Here is a 22,348-nt window from a genome sequence, read left to right on the forward strand (position 1 = left end):
AACTGTCACCTAAGACAGAATGAGACATAAGAACCCAGTAGAAACACTAAAGAAAACACTTTGTAAAACTGTTTAAGAAAGCATGACTGTAGATGGAAAACAGTTTTACTGCAAAGTCCTTTTCCTGAATCTGGAGGAGAAAAGGAGCCACCAAGTCAAAGCATACAGTTAGCACTGATATTATCATTCACTAGATGTATCTATCCCCAGAAGTTATCTTACACAAGTCTGATACAGACATAATAAAAACTTAAAGGATAACTGGATTGCTTTAAACTTAACATAATTCCATTATTGTACCTGTAATGTGTGAATACTAAAGTTTTCTGCTCTCTAATGACCTCACTGACAGAGTTTGCAATGTCAGGTAGAGATAATTAACAGTGCTAGAGAAAAACATAGTGCTGTTTTTAAAACAAGGTGAGGCAGAGAAAAGATTGTGCCGCATTTAGAAAACTAACAAATAAATTCCCTTATCTGAAGAACAGCAAAACCTCGTATGTACAGGAAACCAAACACTCATACAAAATAATAAGATGTCTCATTGCAAAAACTTGCATAAGCACTGCAATCTGCAAACAGAACTTGAAAGAGTCACAGGAACAAAAGTGTTACCTTTATGAGCTAAGGTACAATTCCGTGAGTGCTATTAGACCATTTCACTTTTGGCAGTTCCCAGCTACTACTCTTTAGAGGCAACAACCCAGTCTACTTACGCAATCACTACAGAGCTGGCATTTCTAAAGCTTGCATCACTCTTAAAAGTTCTCAGAACCCTGTAATTTTAAGTGCATAAATGAATAATGAACTCTTCAAAAGCCAAGGAAAGGAGTTCCCCAGAAAGATTCTGAAGCAAATCAACCTTCAGTAAGAGAACAATAAAGTTCTGTCACCACTAAATCAAAGTAAGTTTTGACGCAATTAAGAGGTCACATTAGAAAGTCTTTGGGGCGAGACAGGTTGGTCCTCCATTGCTTCTGGAGAAGTCACAAAAATATTTGCAAGACACTAATTTATTTGTTCCACTTATGTTAACATACTGGTTTCACCTACAAAGCCTCTTACCAGGTTTACGACACAAACCTCTTCACTGCAGTTTATTCAGTTTCCTTAGCTAAAGAGACCACAGCAGCCTTCTTTCCCAACTTTAAAGGTAACTGCAATAACATTTCCCAACCAATCCACTCCATGACTGTGCTGTCACATTGACAAAGACCATGCTAGTGAAAACGAAAACAAGACCATGCTGTCCAACCAGAAAATTTGTAATCCAAGTACAAAACAAGGTAGAAGATACAGAGAAGACTGCAAGGCAACAGACATATCAATGACAAATTAAAAAAAACCCCAAACATAAATCTTTGTGCATAACAAAAGTGGAGTTGAAGAGTTTTAGAGAGTATTTCAAAGGCAGCAATTTTGTTTGTAAGTATATAGTGCAAAAGCATATAATAAACAGTATGGGAGAAAGCATATAACGTAACTGAAGATTAGAACAAGTAACTAAGGTGTCATGGGATTATCAGAGTTAAGGGTCAACGTCTTAATAACAAAGAAATGACAAGTAGGGTGTCAAATAGACCACAAATTCCTTCAAAATCAAAGACGTCTTACACTTGAGGAGATACTAAAGAGAAACAAAACCCGAAGCATATCATGTTCATCTTGTTCTTAGGAACAGCAATGGATATAAATTGTCTATCAGCCATTTATAATCTTCTCTGATTTAATTATTTGATTAATAAAAAGGAATGTTTTCCCTTCACTGGTGAATATGAACATAGAAAATTCAAGCAACTGCAAACAGCAAACTGTGTACACACTTGTGTGAAAGAACAACTTCTTCAGATTTGGAAAAATAAAGTAACACATAGTACAAAAGAAATAAAACTTCATTCTCAACATTAAGCCAAAGTATGCAAGCATCACAGAGAACCTGGAAGGACTATGAACAAAATCACACAGTTGTCACTAGTAATTAACAGATTATACTTAAGCTATTATTTAGCATATTATAGCCTGTCAAATGAAGAAAACACAAAACTAGAGTCAAAACACCCATTCTACAGGTAAAATATTTACTAGGCAATTAAAGCTCTTTCAGCTTCTCCCTTTCTCCACAACTATTTGGAGATAAAACAGTTTTTGTCCAAAGTACCTTCCCAGAAAACAGACAATGTTCAAAACTTGCACTCCGACACAAAGCAGTAAAACAATTGTCCAGCAAAACTGAGAATTAATCACTGGCTGACCTATATAGAAACAGACAGTTACTTTACAAGAAGATATTAACTTGACCTAAAGCCATATTGAAATATAATTTGCTATATAAAGATATACTCTACTGAGGCTGCTTTCAATTACACCAATTTAATTCTCAGCACTTCCAGGTACTATAAAACCAAAAAGAACTAGGGTGCTTCAGCAAACAGCTTTCTAGAAGAATCCCAGTAAAAACTCTGCCAAGTTAATTGGTATTTCAATACCTCCCTCCAAAATTAACAGAAACAGACAAAAAAATAGTTATATTCTCTGTAATGCTTCCAGTCAAGCACTCTTGCCACTGGATTGATGAGGGGTATGAAAGGTAGGCTTTCTTTTCTCTGCATTGTTTTTTTTAAACATGCTTTAGTATGTTGTGGAAATTACTGTCACTTAAAGGTATAGTACTTGTTAGCACGCTTGCAAATTTAAAGTTATTTTTGGAGTAATTTTCAAAAAGCTAAAGGCAAGTGTTATCAACATCTGTAGAATCAAAAACTCTACCTCTTAAAAATATGATTTGTAACACTCCAAAAAAGTGAGTAAAACTAAGGGTGGCTCAGTCTTCTGAAGTTTCTGAACTTCCTGATTTTGCTTGTACCAAGAAGATCAGATATAACGCTGCAAGCCTTAACTCTACAAGCAGGAAGAAAACTGGTAATCATTAGATCAGTTTCACACTATTCCTCCTCAGCAACACTATGACCGTTAAAAAGGAGTAGTAATACCTCTCTTTGCAGAGGGTTTTCCAAAAGCAGAGAAAGAGCTACAGTATTCACAGAACCCCCAGTAGAGAAAACAAACCTCCTCCCTAACTTCTGCAAGAAACGGCTACAGGCCTGCTTGTGACTGATCAGATATATCTCACATATATATCAGGCTGAGGCAAATATGAAAGATGAGAACATAGCTGGAAATGAAACAGAGCATGTTATCCTCTGACAGCAACCGACAAACATACAAATGAATGTATTTGTTCCCAACATATCTGGTAAAGTTCCCTCGCCACAACTGTTCACCGACTTGTGCAAGCGAAGACTAGGAGATTGGTATCAGTTATAAAAAAAGTTTAAAAGGCCTCATTTTTTCAGGGGGTTTACTATATTGCTGCAAGTCGTATTTGTAGAGGGGAAAGAAAACAGCAAAGATAATTTCTAGAAATGAAGATAACAGATTATACTGCATCATGTAACAGCATTATACTACTTAGTGTAGAAGACTATGCTACAGTTGAATATAATTCCCTGTTCACAGAAACAGGTTGGAAATGCTCAAGAACAACGTGACTAGCACATCTTTCTCTACCAACTGATTATCCTAAGTTTTTAGATTTTAACAGTGTATTCAGTAAGAAGTTAACTGCAAAGGCTAAGGCTTTAGGAACAGTTGCACAGGTATTTTTAAATGGATCTGAGAAGACCTGGAGGGAAAAGAAAGCTGATGCACCTCTACAGCATACAACAGTCTACTAACAGTTTAAAAGAGTCAAATATCCTTGAGCTGGGAATTTTAAGTGCCAATTCAGAGAATATCGCCAATTCACATCGACTATGCCAACAAAGACTTAAAGTTTCAGGAAAGACACACAGGTCAGTGTACAGTACTTAATGAAATGGTACAAGAGCACAGAAACAGGCTGCATTAATAAATAGATGCTGTCACCAGCTCTTCTTCCCATTTAAGAAACTTCTAAAGAGTTTAATACCACTTAGTGAGAAAAAGGGAACTCTGAGTTTGAAAAAAGGGAGATAAGTGTCCTATGGCTGGCCAACATGAAAAGAGAAAATAGAAACAGTACAGCAAAAGAGATCACAAAGGAAAGTAGAAAATTAATAAAATGTCATTCAGCATCTATCACAAAAGAGGCTGAAGAACATCGCAAAGAATTGCGTAAAGGACATGTATCTGAAAACAGAAAAGATAGTTCAAAAATGGGATTTGATTTCACAAACTGACAAGAACAGAAAACAATCAAGGAGACAAAGATGCAGAACTGGGCAAGATGTGCAAATCAAAGGAAGAAGCAGACTATGCTGAGGGGAACTGTTGCATAAATACAGAATCTGCAAAATAGAGATTGCATTCCAGTATTCTTAACCGTCTCTCATAGTTAACACTAACCTTAATACCTAGATTTTTATTTTTTTTTTCAAAAGAAAAATAACTTCATCAGAACTTACAGCTGCCAGCTATTAAATTGAGACATTTTAACAAGCTCTGGTTTAGTTTATGCCACTCAAGGACTCATGAGGAATTCAGTAAAGAATAAAGATGAGTCATATGGTTTGAAAACAGGCCCTACCAACACTGTGATCCAATACAGAGGGATCAAAACCCTCGTAACTAAAATATCAAGAATTTTACAAAACATTGGACAGGTCTTCCAGGCATTACCAGCGTCCATTCTAAGTGAATACTTAGAATTTCCAGCACTCTAGAATTTCCAGCAAATTAGGAATTTATTTTCTGAAAAAGATGCACTGCAAATTTCCGAAGTTTTCAAGTTATCATTATCACAGACTTCCCGATCAAAGCAAAGCAAAATGAAACACAGTAAAACACCACACTCCTTTCAATTAAGGTTTTCACTGCTATGGAATATTCCAAAATCTTGAAACAGTTTTCTTTATACAACCTGTGTCATGGAGAAAACATTGATTTTTTTTTAATCATAGTGCAGAGGTGTTGTCCATTCAGGAGTTGATTATATGAAGTAATATTCAAATGCAATTAAAAAGATAGGATATTTTAGGTTAAGTTCTTCAGGGCAGGAACTTACTTGTTTCTTATATTTATGTACAGGAATGCAAATATTTAACATTCAGTATCAAATAGAGACATCTAGCACTTTTGCTACAAGCTAATAAAAGGGTACTCAAAAGATTAAATTAGAATTCCAACCCAGTTTCAGTAGCTTATAAACAAATCATATATCAAATGTTTGAAGAATTATCCAAAATCTCGCTTATAAATGTTAGCATTATTTGATAAAGATTCACAGCACTTGCTAAAGGAGATTCCCTCATCCTGTCAGAAATCAAAGCTTATTAATTGCTATAACTAGCAATACAATTAAAAACAGCTGTCCTGAAGAGCTGTAAATTTTTGTAAGTTGTAAATGTACATAAAAGCAAGCATAAAATTACACACAAAGCAGCATTAGAAAAATTACTGCTGTTTACAGGGTCCACAGGTCCCAAAGTAAGTCAAAGTAGATGCACCCCTGCAGAGCCCCAGTGACTTCCAGTAATAATTACCAGTTGCTCTGGAGGCTCAACAATCAAGAATCTAGTCATCCTAGTCCAAGGAGCAGTACCTGTAACTGCATCCATACCCCAAAGACTGACACAACTGCGCAGATATACACAATCTGCCCACAGAACCACAGGCTATCATCTTTCTGCTACTTCCCATCTTATCTTTTCATAGGCTATACTTCCAAAAATTTACTGCTTGCAAACCTTAAAGGCAGCATGTAAGATGTATACATTTGTACACCAGTCTAATATGAACTGCAAATCAAAGAACACTTCTAACTTTAAAATAAGTGTTTTAACTGTTCTTTGTGAGATGCTGGGTAATACAGAGTGACTTCACAGGACCTTTATGACACTACACAGATGCTAAGCAATACCTCTGAGAAAGTGGCCAAGATAAAACTATTGCTAAAAATCACCCACTCTCTCACTCAAACCAATTCTTCCCAATTTTTCTGGAATCTTTAGCTGCTCTGCCCCCCACTATAGAGCATTACAGTACTACTACATCATTACATACAATGCTTAAATCTTAAACCACCATTTTCTACTTCCCCTCAATTTTAGTCTCTTTTACTCACATGACTTTTTGTTTTCTCACCAAGAAAGGGAATTTGGCCACCTTCTAGCTCACTGTTCATTTTTTCAAGGCCTCTCAAAAGAGAATTTTTCAGAATTGAACTCTGGCAAACTCAGCTGCACCAACACTAGAGTTGTACTCTAACATTCAAGACTACACAGGATTCAAACTTATTAACCTTTCATATTTTATAAATTATATTTGTCACTAATCTGATTTTTTCAATGCACTGTCTGAAATTAAAAAAAATAACTATTTCTTACAGTATCAAATAGAGCTAGCCATAGTACCATTGAGCAGAAGGAATTTCAAGTGACTTCTTCCAATTTCAGTGATGCTATTCAGAACCTATGCAGTCAGCAGTGAAACAGTTGTTTTGTCTTTTACTACCTATTACAAAAAAAACCCCAAAAACAAAACCACCTGATAAATGTACACAGAGGAGCTATTCACAGGGTGACAAGAGAGAGGGGGTAGAAAAAGAGAGAGGTGCTCTAGCTGAGCTCTTCCTTCTCAAAGTTTCCAGCTGCTTAAAATAAAGGGTAAAAAGCCTCCATATTTGTCACAAATATACCAGAGGAAGAAAAGAAGTTCCACAGCATTTAAAGATGATCCTAAGATTATATTCTTGTGAGAATCACAGCTGAATTCACTTTTCCAGTAACTGGGTTTCTTCCCAGAAACATATTAACCCTGGCTTCCTATCTGTTACCCCATCCCTCCCTCTCCTGCCCCTCCCAAATTCTGACTGAAGTTCTTTAACAAATGTCTTGCTACATTTTTTAAGTCCTACTTTACCTAAATTAGACAATGATATAAAGTGTTTGTGAACTTCAAGCTGACTGCATAAGCTTTTTAAAATAGGCACAGTATCAGCTTACTGGGGGAGTTCCGGTTCTTTGCCTTAACAGTTTGCTTAAAAACATCCATCAACACAAACTTCACAAATATTCACCTGAGTGTATTAACTGGCACAACTTGTTTACAGCTTGGAAGCCAAGATTTTTATTGGCAGTTCATGAGCAATGCTGTCCTTTAATCCAAAGCATTTAAAGAGTTTCTGAGACAACTTTAACACAGTTAAAGACTATTATTTACATCACTAGGGATTCTTCCTTATTTGTGGAACACAGTATCAATAGCAGGGCCAACCCACTGTCAAGTTACAAGCAAGTCAGATATAGTCTCCAGCTTGTTTTGCACTATCTACGCAGTTTTTGCAAGCAGTTATAGTAACAATGTGCTTGTGGCTGTGCTAGGTACAATCTAAAAGCAACATATAAACCCCTTTAATGGCCTTTCTGCATGCGGAAGAGGCCTAATAAAGTATAGTCACCAAATTAAAATTTTCAACTTACAGATTTAGAAAGCTACATAAAATGTCAAGATTCAATTTTCCTATTTAAAAGAACTGTCACTCCAAAAATTACTTCACTTGGAAGATGTGGGTTTTATTCTTAGACACACCTGAAACTTTAAAAAAAAAAAAAAAAACCACACCTCTCCACAGACTTTTGCATTCAAATTATACAGAACAGACCTGAATAGGAAGATCAGCCATAGTTTAAGTTTAACCCTGGTTAAACTTATGTTGATATTCAATATTACTAAGGAAATATAGTATTTCAAATGGTGACCAAAATAATCTAGCTACATCATCCGTCAAGCAGAATATATTGCTTCTAGTCTTGTACTTAAATCATTACAAAATCATTAATTTCAAGTCATTTAAACTCCCTGATCACTGATCCAGGGAAACAGCAGTGAAAATACTCCCAAAATACTTAAATGAGTATACTGAAAGATCTGCCTATTCCAGATTAAAAGATGTTGATCCATATCCAAGTTTGTCCCACTTCATTCAGCACATTAAGGCAATCTTTGTAGCAGATCTTTCTCAAACTGCCAGTGTCAAGATTACTTTAGGCCAGTGACATCTAAGAAACTGAATAGCTTTTATGGGATATAAAAGGCCCATTTCCAGGTCTAATCTCTAAAAGAAGTCACTTTAAGAGGCTAACACAATGCTACAAAGATGTTGAAAGAAGATAGTGTATGACCAAGCTTTCAACCACTGCACAGCATCACATGCCTTAAGCCAAATGGACACTGTACAACACGTTTTCTAGTGGCTGCATTCTAACTCCAATAACTGATCAGCCCCAAGACCTCAAAATCTGTTACACTTAATTTGATTTAGACTTCTTATTTATTTTCAGAGCTGCAAACACATTCTCCATTTCCGACATCACATACTAATGTTAACTTCTAAACAATAAAAAGGGCCTAAGCTATTACCCTGCCATGACCTCAAACTTTTTCATTTGTAGAACAAGGACAATATTTACCAGCTTCACGAGAGCACAGCAAGATAAACTCTTATGGTCTTTGGGAAAGTTTAAGTAATTTATATAATCAAGTCAGCCAATAAAATTCTTGCGGTTTCCAGGAGTTTCAACTTTTTTTCTGTTTTAATTAACAGGGGCATGCAAGTAAAACAAGATACTTATTTTCTTACAATATTGTGCTCAGAAGGTTCCAACTGCATGACCTTTAAGCATAAGCACTTTTCACTCCTCTCTTTTGATGTAGATCCATGCCTCTCATCATTCCTTCCCCATCACTTCAATCTTTACTCCCCCATCCTTGCAGTGCTCGCTCCTCCAGAAGCAGAGGAGTTTGATTGTGACAAGGACACCACACAGTACCACCTTCCCTATTTCTGCTGATGATTCTGGCAAAGAACTAGCATGTAGGAAGCATGGGAACAGCCAGTCCCCTTTGCCCCTGTGGTCCTTCTGTAGGGAACACACAGGAATAAACAAGCTTAGGAAAAGAGAAAAACATACAGGCCAGAAGAAGGAAAGGATGTAAAATAGGGAAATATGTCACTAAATGAATTGGCTGCTAATCAACAAAGAATAATGCAGTGTAATTTTTCTCCCGATTAGAAAGTCACAAATGATACTACCCAGAGCAGGGAGAACAGGCTTGGGAGGAAAGAGGAGGGGCAAGGAAATCAAGAGCAAATTGCTTTCAAGAGGTCACATATTAGCTCAAATTACAAAAAAGTTTTTCCTATGAACACAATTTTTGGTCACCATTTCATATAACTAAACCATAGTCTTAATAGCTTCATGCTCAACTACCATTCAGACTTACAACATTTTAGGAGAGCATACAATTTTCTTTAACAAAACTCAGCTAAACACAGGCAGTAAAAAAGGGGAGGGAAAGCAAAAGAATTCTTTTACTAGCAGGGAAATCAAAGCAATGTTGAAAAATCTTATGCAAGTGTAATTTATGAATTACAGTAGGAGAACACTGTTAAGCATACCTGCAATTAAAAAAAGCTATTCCTTCTGCAACACTGCAAGGTAAGCACTGATTCAACACTCAGCTGCAAGAAAGCTGTAAGATCTTCATTGCTAGAGTAATTTCTTCTTCTGACATACATATTATGTCAATCAAAACTGATAAATAATTTTCTTATAGTAGCCTGGCTACACCTTAACAACTTTTTGTATGTCTTTGTGACATACAAAAATGAGGGAAATGAGAAGGCAGCAGCAGACCAAGAAATGGTTTGGCACCAAAACATGCATTTCTGCCTCATTTGTTTCCCCAGCAATACCAGAATTACTGAAGCCTCCTTTTCTGGCACTGATCAACAGAAGATAGTCCCATCTCCTTTAAGATATGAATAAAGAACCCAATTTAGATGTTATTAATCTCACTCCCTTAAAGCTTTCCTTTTAGTGCCTTAGAAGATTAATATTCTGAAGTTTCTGAGGTATGCCCACCACAAACCATTTTCCCTTAAACTACTCAATTTTCATTCCTCCCTATTGTTAAATTAATGGTTTAACCATATAAAGACAGAATCCTACTTCTACCACAGAAATAGTGAAAAAATATAATTATTTTTAAAAGTCTCTTTCCTCCTCCATCAACAGGATCTGTCTGTCTTTGTAGATCACAAAGTAAACTTGCATATTCAAACTGGCCTCTAAACTATGCCTCTGAAAACTACTTCCAATATAAAATCTTTTATTAAACAAACTGGCTTAAATAGACCTACCAAATACTTCTTAAGACCTACACATGAGCTTCACAGTTTGAATCCTAGACCAGTTATTCCACCTGTGGCAGAAGGCCACCAGTAGGCTGTAAGACATAAGACAGACCATGCAAGTGCCTCTCAGTTCCTGCCACCTGTTACAGAACTCAACTGACTACTCAGATGTTTGTAATGATAGCAGTGAAATTACAATTTGGTAATGGAATAACTAGGTTTTTAAATTCAGCTAAGAACCAACTCATTGAATACCCTCCCTGCTAAATAGTAAACAATGATTCAAGATGGTCTTCTGGTTTGGGGTTTTTTTTCCCCCTTTATTGCAAAAAAATGTTTTGGTGGTTCTTGGCTTCAGCAATTTAGAAACACTGTTAGATCAGCTTCAGCTGGAGAAAATGCACCAGAAGCATAACTACTCAAGTAAAGTGAGTCAAAACAACTGAATAGAGTCTAGCTAAGAAGATAAGTGCACTATGTAACATGGTTTGGGTGACTCCTGTGGAATTCTGTGTCTTCCATCCTACAACTATAAAGCTCAAGAGCTGGACATGAACCAGAATGAAGACCATCCCAAGAAAACAGAATTTATCTATCCAAACCCAAGACTGTTTAATAGCATCTATCTGTGCTATTTACCTTTTCTTAGAAAATACTACTCATAGGAAAAACTTGCTAAGTCAACTCTGACAGAAATAGCATATCAACATTACTTCTAGCATTATGTAATGGACTCATCATCTTATGCTCTGCCTGATGGATTATTTTAGAACTGGCTACACCAAAACATCCAGAACTACATTCTTTGACTCACTAGATGTTTATGTTTTATCTTAAGCTACCTACTATGAACACAACAATACGTTCACCTCTCTCTTCACTATAACTGTCAGCTCTCTGGTCCTGTAAGAACACAAAGGAAATGTTACTCCAAACTGTGAAAAAGAATTGCTCTATTCTAATAAAGGTTGAAACAAGGTCTGCTCCTTCATTAAAAGTGAACTCTTTCAGTGAAAACATCCACAGGGTAATGACAGTAAAAAGATAGCCACTTAAAAGAATTTTTTTAATGTTTATCAGCTGTTTAGTTTTAGCTTGGTTTTCAGACTACGAGGCACCTAAGATCAGGTGTTATCAGAACCAGCATACTGATACAGCTACAGTGAAAAGCAGTAACAACACCAGGCGAGTTATGTGAGCAAACACCTTTACAGGTCAAGATAATATCCAGCATACCTTTTTTCCCAACATCTGCATTTACACATTGCAATTGATCATACACAAATTCCGTTCAAGAAGTAACAATCAACACAATTATACCATCAAAAGAAGCTAGGCCAGCTTTAGTTACAACAGAATGGAGGAAAAAAATAATCAAAGTTAATCATACATGAAAGTTAGGTTCATTAGCGGTCACTAACACACATGGGCATCACGGTTAAATAACATTCTCTTTCCCTTTATGCATGTTAGCATATCTCATCAGGCAAGTCCTTCAGAACAAAATTTTCACAGAAGACCCAACTAACAGCAGTATGAGAACAACTGTTGTGTGGAAGACAATCACCTATATATTAACAGCAATTAGCAGTATTGCAACCATGGCATAATTTCTAATCATAACTTTTTAAGTCTGGACTTCATTAATACCTTGTTCTCAAACACAAGCCTTCTTTTCTCACAGTCTTAATGTACTCTAAGACTGCGTGAAGGCATTCAGTAAACACATTGGTTTAGTCCCCAACTGAAACCAAAGCTCTATACATTTCAAAATATTTCTCCAAATGCACATCTAACAGACAGTAAAGTGTACACACAAAGACAGCCTGAGCATGGCACATCAGTTTCTGTCACAACTTTATTTTTTAAAAGAAAGACTGCAATCCCCTGCTTAAAAACAAAAGGAAACCCATTTTTGGCTCCCAGGCCCTGTGAGGTCTAACACGAAATGTGATAAACAGCTGCCCTTGCTCTTAAAGGGTTAAGAACAAAAAAGTTTAAACCACTTGTATTTCTCCAGCTGTAAAACCAAAACATTGCCAGAGTCTTCCTGCAGCCAGGGTACTGGATAATTTAGGCTAAAATAAATGTTTATTAAAAAAGGGCGTTGATTTCTTGGCAGCGGTGAAAAGCAGGAGACACCCCTAGTGTCGACGTAAAATACTACAGGACTCCATACTGTATCTCTGCGTTAATTTTACGGCAGCAAAAGGGGAATTTAAATCACCATGATTTAAAAAACAGAGCAACTCAAATACACACACACCTGGACATACCACATACCTTCTTCTTGCAGTCTCAAAACCCACATGCCTATCATACTTTAAGCATCAGCTTTCTAAACCCGGACCAATTAAAGTATACATTATCTAGCCTGTCTCCCTGCCATGGGCTACGTGCTTTATAGCTTTCCGGTCTGCACATGAACAGAAAAACGCTGCTGCACCAAGGGCGGGGGGGATACCCCACTGAGATTGCAAAACAACCCCCCACAGGACATCGCTACCAAAATGCCGGGCTTGCTTAGGGCCGCCGCTGATACATCTGGAAAACAGATGAAGCGCAGGCCGGGGAGCGCGAACCCCCAGACTGAGGGAAAGGGGGAGCGGGGTAACGCGTTTGGGGGTGGGGGTGAGGTGAGGGGGTGCCGGAGAGCGAGGCGGGGGGGGGGAGAGGGGGGGGTGGGGAGAAAGAGAAGGACCGAGCCCGATGAGCGCTGCCAGGGCGGGGAGGCGGCGAAGGGAGTAGGCGGGGAGGCAGCGGGGCGCACGGGGGCGAGGCGGCGGCCGTGGGCGGCGGAGGGGAAGCGGGGAGACGTGCCTGCCCCCAGGGAGAGGCGCGGGGCGGCCACAGCGGCGGCCCGGAGAGAGGGAGGGAGGGAGGGAGAAAGGAGGGGGAAGCCCAGCGAGGCGCTCGCCCGCGGGAGGACGTGGACAGCTCGGGGGCGGGAGGCGGAGGAGACGGGTCAGAGGCAGGGCAGCAGCAGCGAGGCGGAGCGGCGGTCGGGCCGGGCCGCAGGGCCATTGCCTCGCCCTCCACCCCCGCGGCCCGGTCTGGAATATTCCGGCGGGGCGGGAGCCGGGGGGCTCTGCAGGGAGGGGAAGCGAGGGAGGGTCCTCACCATGGCGGCGGGTGGGCGTCAGGCGTCTCCCCCACAGCTGAATCCACCGAGCCCCGGCCTCACTGTGCGTGTTCGGTATCGCCGCCGCCGCCGCGCCCCGGGCCCGCCGCTGCCGCCGGCTCCGGCTTCCCTCACTGCGGCAGTAGCTGTGGCTGACCCGCAAAGGCGCACAGGGAGCGAGGGAGGGGGCGCGAGCGGCGCTAACGCTCGGCAGCGGGGGCGGAGCCTCCCACATCCGGGCACCCGCCGCGCCGAGCACCGCCCTCGCGAGGGGGCGGGGCGCGGCCGTGACGTCAGCCAGCGAGGCGGGGGAGGGAAGGGAGAGGAGGGGAGTACAAAATGGCGGCGGGGTGAGAGCGGGAGGCGATGTGGGGGTGTAGGTAGGCGGGTGCAGTTGTGGGCGCTCTGCTGGGTTCCCTAAGAGCAGGGAGAAGGCTTTGTGAAGGTTGGGATGTGGGAGCTTCGGCTGAGGCGTTGCTCTGCTGTCAGGAGGTCTCTTTTGTAGGGCCTTGGGTGTTGAATGTTAACCACAAGATGGGTCTGTGCTTGCTCCCTTAGGCCTCTGCCCAGGGAAAGGTTCCCTCCGGTGCTCCAGGGGCTGTCAGAGCTCCTGGTTGTCCTTAGGCAGATCCCCCTCAGCCACTTTATAAGCTGTGTTGCTGGAGTCCTTGCTGTGCTAGCTTCCTTGCTTGTTCCTTTTATTACTTCTGCTCTCTGCAAAAGAAAAAAAAAAAAAACAACCTCCAGGCAGGGAGAAAGCTCACCAGAGGTGGGCCTTTGGAAGTATGGCTCTGAGTGGTGCCTGCTCTCCTTATGTTCTGGCTGTTTTTTCCTCAGGTTTTTAATGTTATATTGCAAGAGGCTATCCAGGCTGGAAGGTGCTCAGTACTTAACAGATTTCAGGATATTGTGTTTCAGTAGCGTTAATAGTTAATTATACAAAACTAAAGGAATTGTGCTGCCATGAGATAATTCTTAAAAGTGTTTGTGTGTATGTTTGTGGTTTCATGCTGGTAGTTAATGCTTTGTACATTGGATAATTTACAAAATAAAATGACTGACACAGTTGAATGCAAACTAAGATGAAAGATGTCGTCTGAGTAACCCCTTTGAGGCAAGATTTAGGGCAATGCAACTGCTTGCATAAGTAAGGCTGACCCTCAGGGAGTGATCTCTATATATTGTAAAGTTTTAAGGAGGCCAGATGACACCTTTAAAAACCTCTGTCAAGGGTAAAGTAAAATAGTAAAGATGGGTTGATTTCACATTGCCTTTGCTGGTTTTGCCCTTCTTTCTGTGCTTGCTCTGCTGAATGTGTTTATTTTGGAGCATCATGACACAGTGCATAACACTGTGACAAATGAAGTGGTGATGTGAAAATAATAATTACATATAAAATATTGTTGTGCTAATACTGCCAAAGAGAAGATTCAGTACCACGTTGATGTTGTTTTTCAGGCATTTGCTGTTTGGCTCACAATAGTTAGACACTTTGCCAGGGGAAATGCAAATCAATCCTGCCAAGTTCAAGGTGAGTGGCAACCTAGTTTGTGGGGGAAGGGAAGACTAGATTATTACTTTAAAACTAGGTTAATTTTTTAGGACCATAGCCAAGCATGAGCTTTCCAGTCTAAAATGGTAACTTCCTCTTTTGGAAAGAATTTTTCCTCTTCCTCTCCTTCTGGAAAAGAACCTGCCTCATCACTGTTGCCCTGTTTGTGGAAGTCTGAGCTGGTCTAAGGCTAGCAAAGGTTACCTTAAGAGTTCCCAGAGAAACCTGGAAAATCTTGAAATCAAATGCTGATGCACAAATGCTAAGAGGAATGGGGAATCTCCTGTACGGAAGCCTGCTCAGGAAACTAGATAAATAAAGGGTGACCATGAAGCTCAAGAACAGGTTAGAAGTTCTGATCTAAAAGATTGAAGCAAAGCATGGCAAGAAATATGCAGTTCTTAGAAATTGTTAATGACTGACGAAGGTTCTGTTCTGAAACTGATATTTAGCGTGCCTTCATATCTGCAGAAAGGGGTGAGCTTGACCAGGAAGAACAAAGAGTAGATTAGGGAGATTGCACAGAAAAATCTAGCAAAAATAAGTAAATGAAGAACATGGTGGTGAGCGAAATGAAGTGGTGGTGAACAAAAGATAATTTACATCAGAAGAAAGCAAACCAAACACTAATGCATAACTGTAAGCTTTGAGTTAATAGCAAATCAGAAAAAAAGGCCTTGCTGGTAAGAACCTGGGCCTGGCTGCAGGGAGAGGTTATATGTGGTAAAATGGTCTGATCCAGGGAAGGAATTTCCTGCCTTTTCTTATTAACAGATACAGGTGGCTAGGACAACTCTTCTTTTGAGGGAAGAAAAAAATTCTAGTTGCTAGGATGTCTAGGAATAAAACATTCCTAGGTTTCACTGAAAACTAGTATTAAAACTGGCTGGACTCTAGCCAAAAAAAAAAAAAAAAACTCAAGATCTCCAAAAGAAAAATAAATTATAATGTAAAACAGTCTTGCTGCTTACATCCCTGTCACTGCAGCCTTATCTAGCAGATGCAAATCTGGAGTAAAATCAGCTAAATGAAGTTGAATATGGCTAGAATTTCTATTGCATAATGTAATGGGACTAAAATAAACAGAAATGAGGAATACAATACCTTAATTGTTACCTTTTTAAGCTCTAAGTAGAGACAGCCAAGAACTTATGAAAATATAATTTTTATCTTGTAATGCAGTTATGTCACTGCTAGTAGTTTTGAACCTCTAGATGCAGCACAAAGACAAGCTAATTTGTTTTTAATTCCTTTTTCTGTTGTGCAAATGTGTCAAAGTTGCTTTTCTTTTATATCTGACTTCTAAAAGAAGTTAAAAATGCAAGATGGCCTTTGTTAGTGTGTAGATAAGAGTCTGTAGAAAACCACTATTTGCATTTAACACTTTGCATTATATTATCTGTATTTCTGACTAGTATTTTTGCAAATATTGATATTTGAATGGTTTTTTTAGAGTAAGTTTCAGACAATGCTGTGTTTTCTCAGTTTCTGGTTTTAGTAAAGCTCCTCTGCAGCATAATTACAACCATTCAAACTATGATAAATATGTATCTCCATGTAATTGGAAGCTGGTTTAGCTACAGATAAATAAACAGGTATGTAAACTCTGTACCTGTTTGGGTTCTTCAGTGTTATTAACAGTAATGATGTGGCTTGCATAGTGCTTGACCTAATGTCTGGAAAACAATTTCTGTGCTCCTGCTTATGTGTCTGGACTCTAGCTGCAGTTCTTTTCATAGCATGCTTCTTTTAAAGTGCTATTTGTGGTGCCTTATCTGTGTCTTAAGTTTTGAGGTTTTTTAATATAGCATGTATCTTTGATCCCCCAAGCATATCCTTCTTTGTCTTGCCTTGTGCTGGCCTTTATATAGACATCCCTTACTCACAAGTGTAGCTGGATGCAATTTGTATGGAGCATTCCCCTCTCTGTTAACCCAGGGTGAGGGCTGCCACCTAATTAAATAATCTTCTGCGCTGACCCTAAACAGGCTGTAAGCAGCTTTTCCCAGCAAAGCAGGTAGACTCTTCGGACAGTGCAGTAAAGCTTGAAAATACTCCATTTTTAAGTGTATATGTGTTCTTATGGGCTCCAGTAGCATTTCATAAAAATAAACTCTTATTCTTTAATGCTCTAGAAGGAAAAAAGGAAGGCCATTTTTTATGAACTGGCTTTGAGGGAAAGTGCTTTCAGCTACAGTGGGTGGGGGAGACTATTTAATCAGCAAAAGAGGAAGCCTTTTTAGATAGAAATGAAAACTGTCCTTTCTCAGCATGTTTGAATTGCCCTGTTACTGCAGATCCTGAACTCTAATGTCTGTAAAACCGATGCACCATATTTATTCATCTTGTTTCATTTGTAATAACAGGTAGAATAATAAGCAAATCTAAAGATACAATACTGACTAGAACTGACAAATGGTTGGAAAGATAAAGTGCCTCTCGTAACTCTTACACCTACATCTGTCTTTTCAGTTGAAAGAAATCAAAGGGAGTCTGCCCTTATTTTCTTGCATATTTGTGAGACCGTGTATAAATTGCCAAGGTTTGGGAGGTGAGGGAAATGATACTTTTCAGATCCAGTAAGGCACAGCTGAAAAAACTGTCAAAATGAAAGGGTTAGGAACACAGGGGAACACCGCTCTCTTTACCTAGAAAATGAAGAACAGCACTCTCCTTGAGACCAGAAGAAAGGCGCAGGCCACAGAAGCCTTGTGAAGCTGTAGGTTAATAGAGTGATTTTTGGTTACCTGTTGGTTCATTTTGCATCACTGCAGGGTGCTGGATTTCAAATTGGTAGAGCAAGTGCAGGTGTATAGTTGTTTCTAGCATATCTGCATTTACTGAAACAGTGGTTGTAAATGCTTCTGATCTGTGGATCTTGCTGCCCAAGGTGGTGTGAATCAAATGTCCTGATAGTAGGATTATTTCTTTGGGTACCCTTTTCAGCTCTTGGTGGTAATTAAAGGCCCCCAAGGACTTGAAGCCACAGACTGAAAATCAGGGCATGAAACTTTTTTTTTCTCTTAACTGGGTTATAAAGAGTGGTCTTCTGATTTCCTAGACTTACTGCCAGTTCTAGCTAGGATAAACAGGATAAAAATGCTTTCTGTATCTTTGACCCTGTGCCTGTAATTGTATCACTGTATCAGATAGCTCTCTGCAGAACAAATATATGGAAACAATTTGCAAGAAAGATTGAGACTAAAATGTTACATTTTTCTTGAGACTGCTGTTTGCATAAAAATTTCATGTAGTGATCTTATTTGCCTAGCAGCTGATAAGATTTCTTGATGGCATCCAGCTGTAGTTAGGGTTGGTATAATTAGCTGCTATTTTCTGAAGACATTTGTTCTGGGGAACTCTGGTAAGAGCTGTGGGCCGACTGCTCAAAGACCTTCCAACAACTGGAGGCAAGTGCTGCAAGCATGAGTACAGTGTTTGATTTTTTTCACTGATGTGCTTGTCTGCCACCATTGTAAAGGCTTATTGCTTTTGTTTAACTCTGCTAGAGATATATGTGTATCGGTCTGACTTGTGAAGTTCTTACCTTCCTGCAGTAACTGATTAGGCAGTAGAGATTGGCCTGCATAGGATATTAATGAGCTATTAATGTATGTAACTTCAATCTTGTGGAAACAATCACTTGAATTATTTTAAGGTGGTACCTGTTTTATCACTGGTCATGTGTTGGCTGACTGGTTCAGGTTTGGGCCAGTACAAATTCTGAAGGTGATGACTCGGGCAGTAAACAAGACTGATAATTTAATAGTGAAACAACAGAGTCTGAACTGAAACAATGCCAAAAGGTCTTAATTTGTTCTTTCTTTTTCTTGTGGCAGAGGCAAAACTGGGGAACTGCTTGATTGTTGATCCCCTAACAGTTTGAGTTGGGGACAAATTTTGAATACCAGTAAATAACCTGATTCTTTCAAAACTAATCTAAATAGATGTTGTTGTCATGTGGAGTACCTTTTAGTATATCAGTATGTGTTGTGGGGAGTTTAATTAATGTAGTGTGAAGTTCTGTGTCTATTAACCCTTTTTGTTGTCATAGAAGATAAAAATAATTGCATTAACAAATGCTGACTGTGGTATGATACGGTAAATTGCATCCATCTTAGCTGTGCATTTTTCCATAGCTTTGATTGCCATGATCTCAGTGCTCGTGTAATCTGTTTTCATTTACAGTGCTGTCATCTGTGTGAAAAATTAAGTAGCTTGTTAGAGTTTTCAAGGAAAACATGATGCAGCATGATCACATGTATTCATGTAAATGTTCAAGGCCCCCTCAGCTGAGGAGATGTGACCACACTGAGGGTAAGCACTGCGCATGTGTGATTCTCCACTCTGTGCCTCTGTTCCATGCAGAGACTTCCTTGGGAGTTTGTATTGAGAACTGTGTGGTTTGTAGTTTCAATTTGAGAAATAGGAGAGGGTATAACCCCATATGCCAACTAGGTCTGTTTGCCACAGGATGTGACTTTTTTTTTTTTGCCACGGGAATTCAGAAGTGCATCTAAGAACTCCCAAGGAACTAATTTGGTGTTAATATAGAATACTACCTGTATTTTTATAGCTGTGGCAGGTTTGACTACTTTAGACATGGTGAAACTGGTTTTGGTGATGCTCTCTTCTCGAGGTGTAAAACACCTAGTCTGTCATCTGTGCCTGTCTGTCAGTGTTTGGATCATCATTGGATACTGCCTTTTTTTACCATGGTAGTCTTCAGATATTCTGGATCTGCAGCACAGGACTAGAAAAGTGCCTCAGCTCTTTGGTGGTGGGTGAAGATTCAGTCCTGGTCTGCTGCTTTCAGTAGAAGAGTGAAGTTACTCTCACGCTGCTGGATGGGGATTCTGTGTTTTGTTCCCATAAAGCAGGTTCAGGTCCTGAATCCAAAGTGTTTGGACATCTTAGGTTTTATCCTCTCACCCTGATGCCCGAAGGGATAGATTATGCCCCTGAATACTTGGTCTTTGCACTTTTAGCATAGTACGGTCACCTAAGGAATCATAAAAAGATGTTCCTGGCATCCTCCTCTTCCTCAGAGAAAGAGTAGTTAAAAGACTGCAATTTTTTTGTGCAAAGTCACTACAGCTGCTGGGAGCTCTTGCTTTGTACAGAAGTTAAAGAACCCCTTACAGGAATTATAACTTGGCTGGACTTGCTGTTAATCTGTGTTAATCTAACGATCTTGGGTGATTTAAGTCTTTGGGCCTTCATGTTGCAGAAGACTGCCTAATTAAAAGGGGCACTTGCCAGGGATGGGGTGCAGCTTGTTACTGTGGTACGCTGTAAGTCATGATGCTTCTGCCTCCTACCTATTTGGCAAAGTACCATCTACTTTCTGGTGTGGAATGGATTTATAACTTCAGTGGATTTAACGTTAGCTTCTGACCAATCATGTTGTTGCTGAACTCTCCCACAAGAAAAAATTGAGATTTTCCTTTTTTTCCAGAGGAGATTTCAAAAGTCAGAATAAAGACATTTGCTCATGTTTTCATATCAGACTTCCCCCACTGCTTCTGTCTCCCTGCAGACAAAAGGTATGCATAATGAAAGTGAAGTTCCTAAGTAAATACCATGAAATTTTGTGTGACTTAATCATACAGTAGTATTTTTCTTCCCTCTGTCAATAGGGAAGAATTCTGCTCTCTGGAAATTGTGAGTTTTATTTTGCAGCCTGCTTTGCACACTGAAGACAACTTCAGATTTTGTACTATTAAGCACCACCATTGGAATTTTACTACAGCCCAAACAATTTTACCACTGGATGATAATCTCAAATGTGCTGTCCCTAGTTTAAGCAGCATATATCGTAGAACAAGAGATACTCCAGGCTGTCCTCAATGTGAAATCTAGCTTCAGAAAACCTGCTCCTGTAAGCCTTATCTGTGGCAGGAAGAGTAAGACCAGTAGTGATTCTAATGCTTTTCAGCTGGTGGGGAACTCAACAGAACATTTTATGGCTTGGGTGTGTGTGTTTATGCATAAATAACCAAACAGAGGTTTAAGAGAACAGTGTCACACAACAATAGTGCAGATTATCAGGATAATACTAATGAGATGAGACTATTTGTGTTGAAAAAATCCTACTATCATGTAAAGAGCTTCAACTTTAAGTGTCTACCTATTCCGCTGAAGTTGTTACGTGACCCTCTCTGCAGACTTAGTGATAGCTGGTAAAATTGCAACGGAGAGTTAATGCACAGGTAGGTGAAGTACGCAACTGTACTTCACAATGCTCTGAGAGCTCTTTAATGCATGTAAATCTCGGTATTAAAAAAAATATGGAAACTTGTTTAGTGTTGTAATAAGCATGTTACCTCTGAATAATGCTACAACTGTATGGGTTGAAACTGGATGAAGATTTACTACGGTGTATACAGTTCTGTTGGACCCACTATTCCCAAGGTAGCAGCAGCCTGTGGATGAGACAGTACTGCCATTCTGACAAACCTTAGCGTAGCTGCAGTCAGTGTCTTTTTCCTGTTATAGCTCACATCAATTTTGGACTAGAATAAACAACACTGTAGTGGCTTTTTGGTCAACATAATTTGCAGTTTTCTGGCTGAGTTGTGCTCACAGGAGTATTTTGCTATCTTCCTGTTGCTAACCAGCAGAGCTAAAAGCGTAGGACATGTCTGGGAAATGTTTGTTCTGTCCCTCTTGCAAATAGAAACCATTCTGAGAAACACCCCTCATGGCATGGTGAGGCTACTTACTGATTTTGGCATACGTAGCAAAGAATAAATACAGGTCATCAATACTATCTTGCCTTGCTGGATATGAACTCTCCAGCTCTAGCAATACTTTGAGCGACACCTCAGTAGCAAGCAACTGAAAGCTTTCATTCCCTGTGCCTGCATCCTGTAATCATACCCTGGGATGAAAGGGCCTAATTAATGCCTCAATACCAGGGAATACATACCCAGTCTTCTGCTGATCAAATACTCTGGCAGTTACTACTGGATTTAGCTTAGGGTCAGGGAAGAGAGAATGACTGCTGTTCGGGAGAAGGAAGAGCACATATGCAATCCTCTTGGAAGTGAACCCCTTTCTCCCTCTGCTGACCAGGACAGTCTTGACTGATAGTATGCCTGATGTACCCACATCTGGTACAGTGAGAGAATTTGTCCAGTGTGTATGGAGGCTTCCTCTTTTTTCTCAGACTCATAAATGGAGATGTACCTTTCATGTTGAACAACCTACAGCCCTTCTTGTGTGGACTGTTAGGTTTTTTTTAAGCACTGCTGTTCTGAGTGCAATAAATAGACCATATTTTAGATGAATTCTCCAGGAAAATAATTTTCAGTATAACCTGGTTGTCAACACTCAGAAGCCTTTGGATATAGCCTAAAACTGTTGCAAACCTTGGGAGGTCAGAGCCTTTGAAATAGTTGTGTGGAGTAAGCAGTGTTTTTAAAACAAAACAAAAAAACTTGCCTGCATCTGAGCTGTGTTGCTTTCAGAGCCTCCCAGTTCCTGCAAAGTCTGAGTG

General features: G+C 39.6%; 1 protein-coding gene across 3 annotated transcripts in view; it reads right to left on the minus strand.

Annotated features, from left to right (window-relative positions):
• The window catches only part of PPP3R1 (protein phosphatase 3 regulatory subunit B, alpha), a 40,847-nt gene extending 27,312 nt beyond the window's left edge, over positions 1 to 13,535 (minus strand). Inside the window, exon 1 of one of the 3 annotated variants that reach the window (XM_075496868.1) lies at positions 13,296 to 13,535. Coding sequence is in view for 1 of the 3 variants with exons in the window: in XM_075496867.1 (XP_075352982.1) it covers positions 13,296 to 13,298 (3 nt within the window). In the remaining 2 variants the exon portion in view is untranslated. Of the gene's footprint in view, positions 1 to 615; positions 677 to 13,295 lie in introns of those variants that run through there. The other 2 variants (XM_075496867.1, XM_075496869.1) reach the window with 2 other exon arrangements.
• Between the last annotated feature and the right edge of the window lie 8,813 nt (positions 13,536 to 22,348).

The sequence above is a fragment of the Mycteria americana genome, chromosome 3, assembly GCF_035582795.1.
Source record: "Mycteria americana isolate JAX WOST 10 ecotype Jacksonville Zoo and Gardens chromosome 3, USCA_MyAme_1.0, whole genome shotgun sequence".
NCBI classification, from domain to species: domain Eukaryota; kingdom Metazoa; phylum Chordata; class Aves; order Ciconiiformes; family Ciconiidae; genus Mycteria; species Mycteria americana.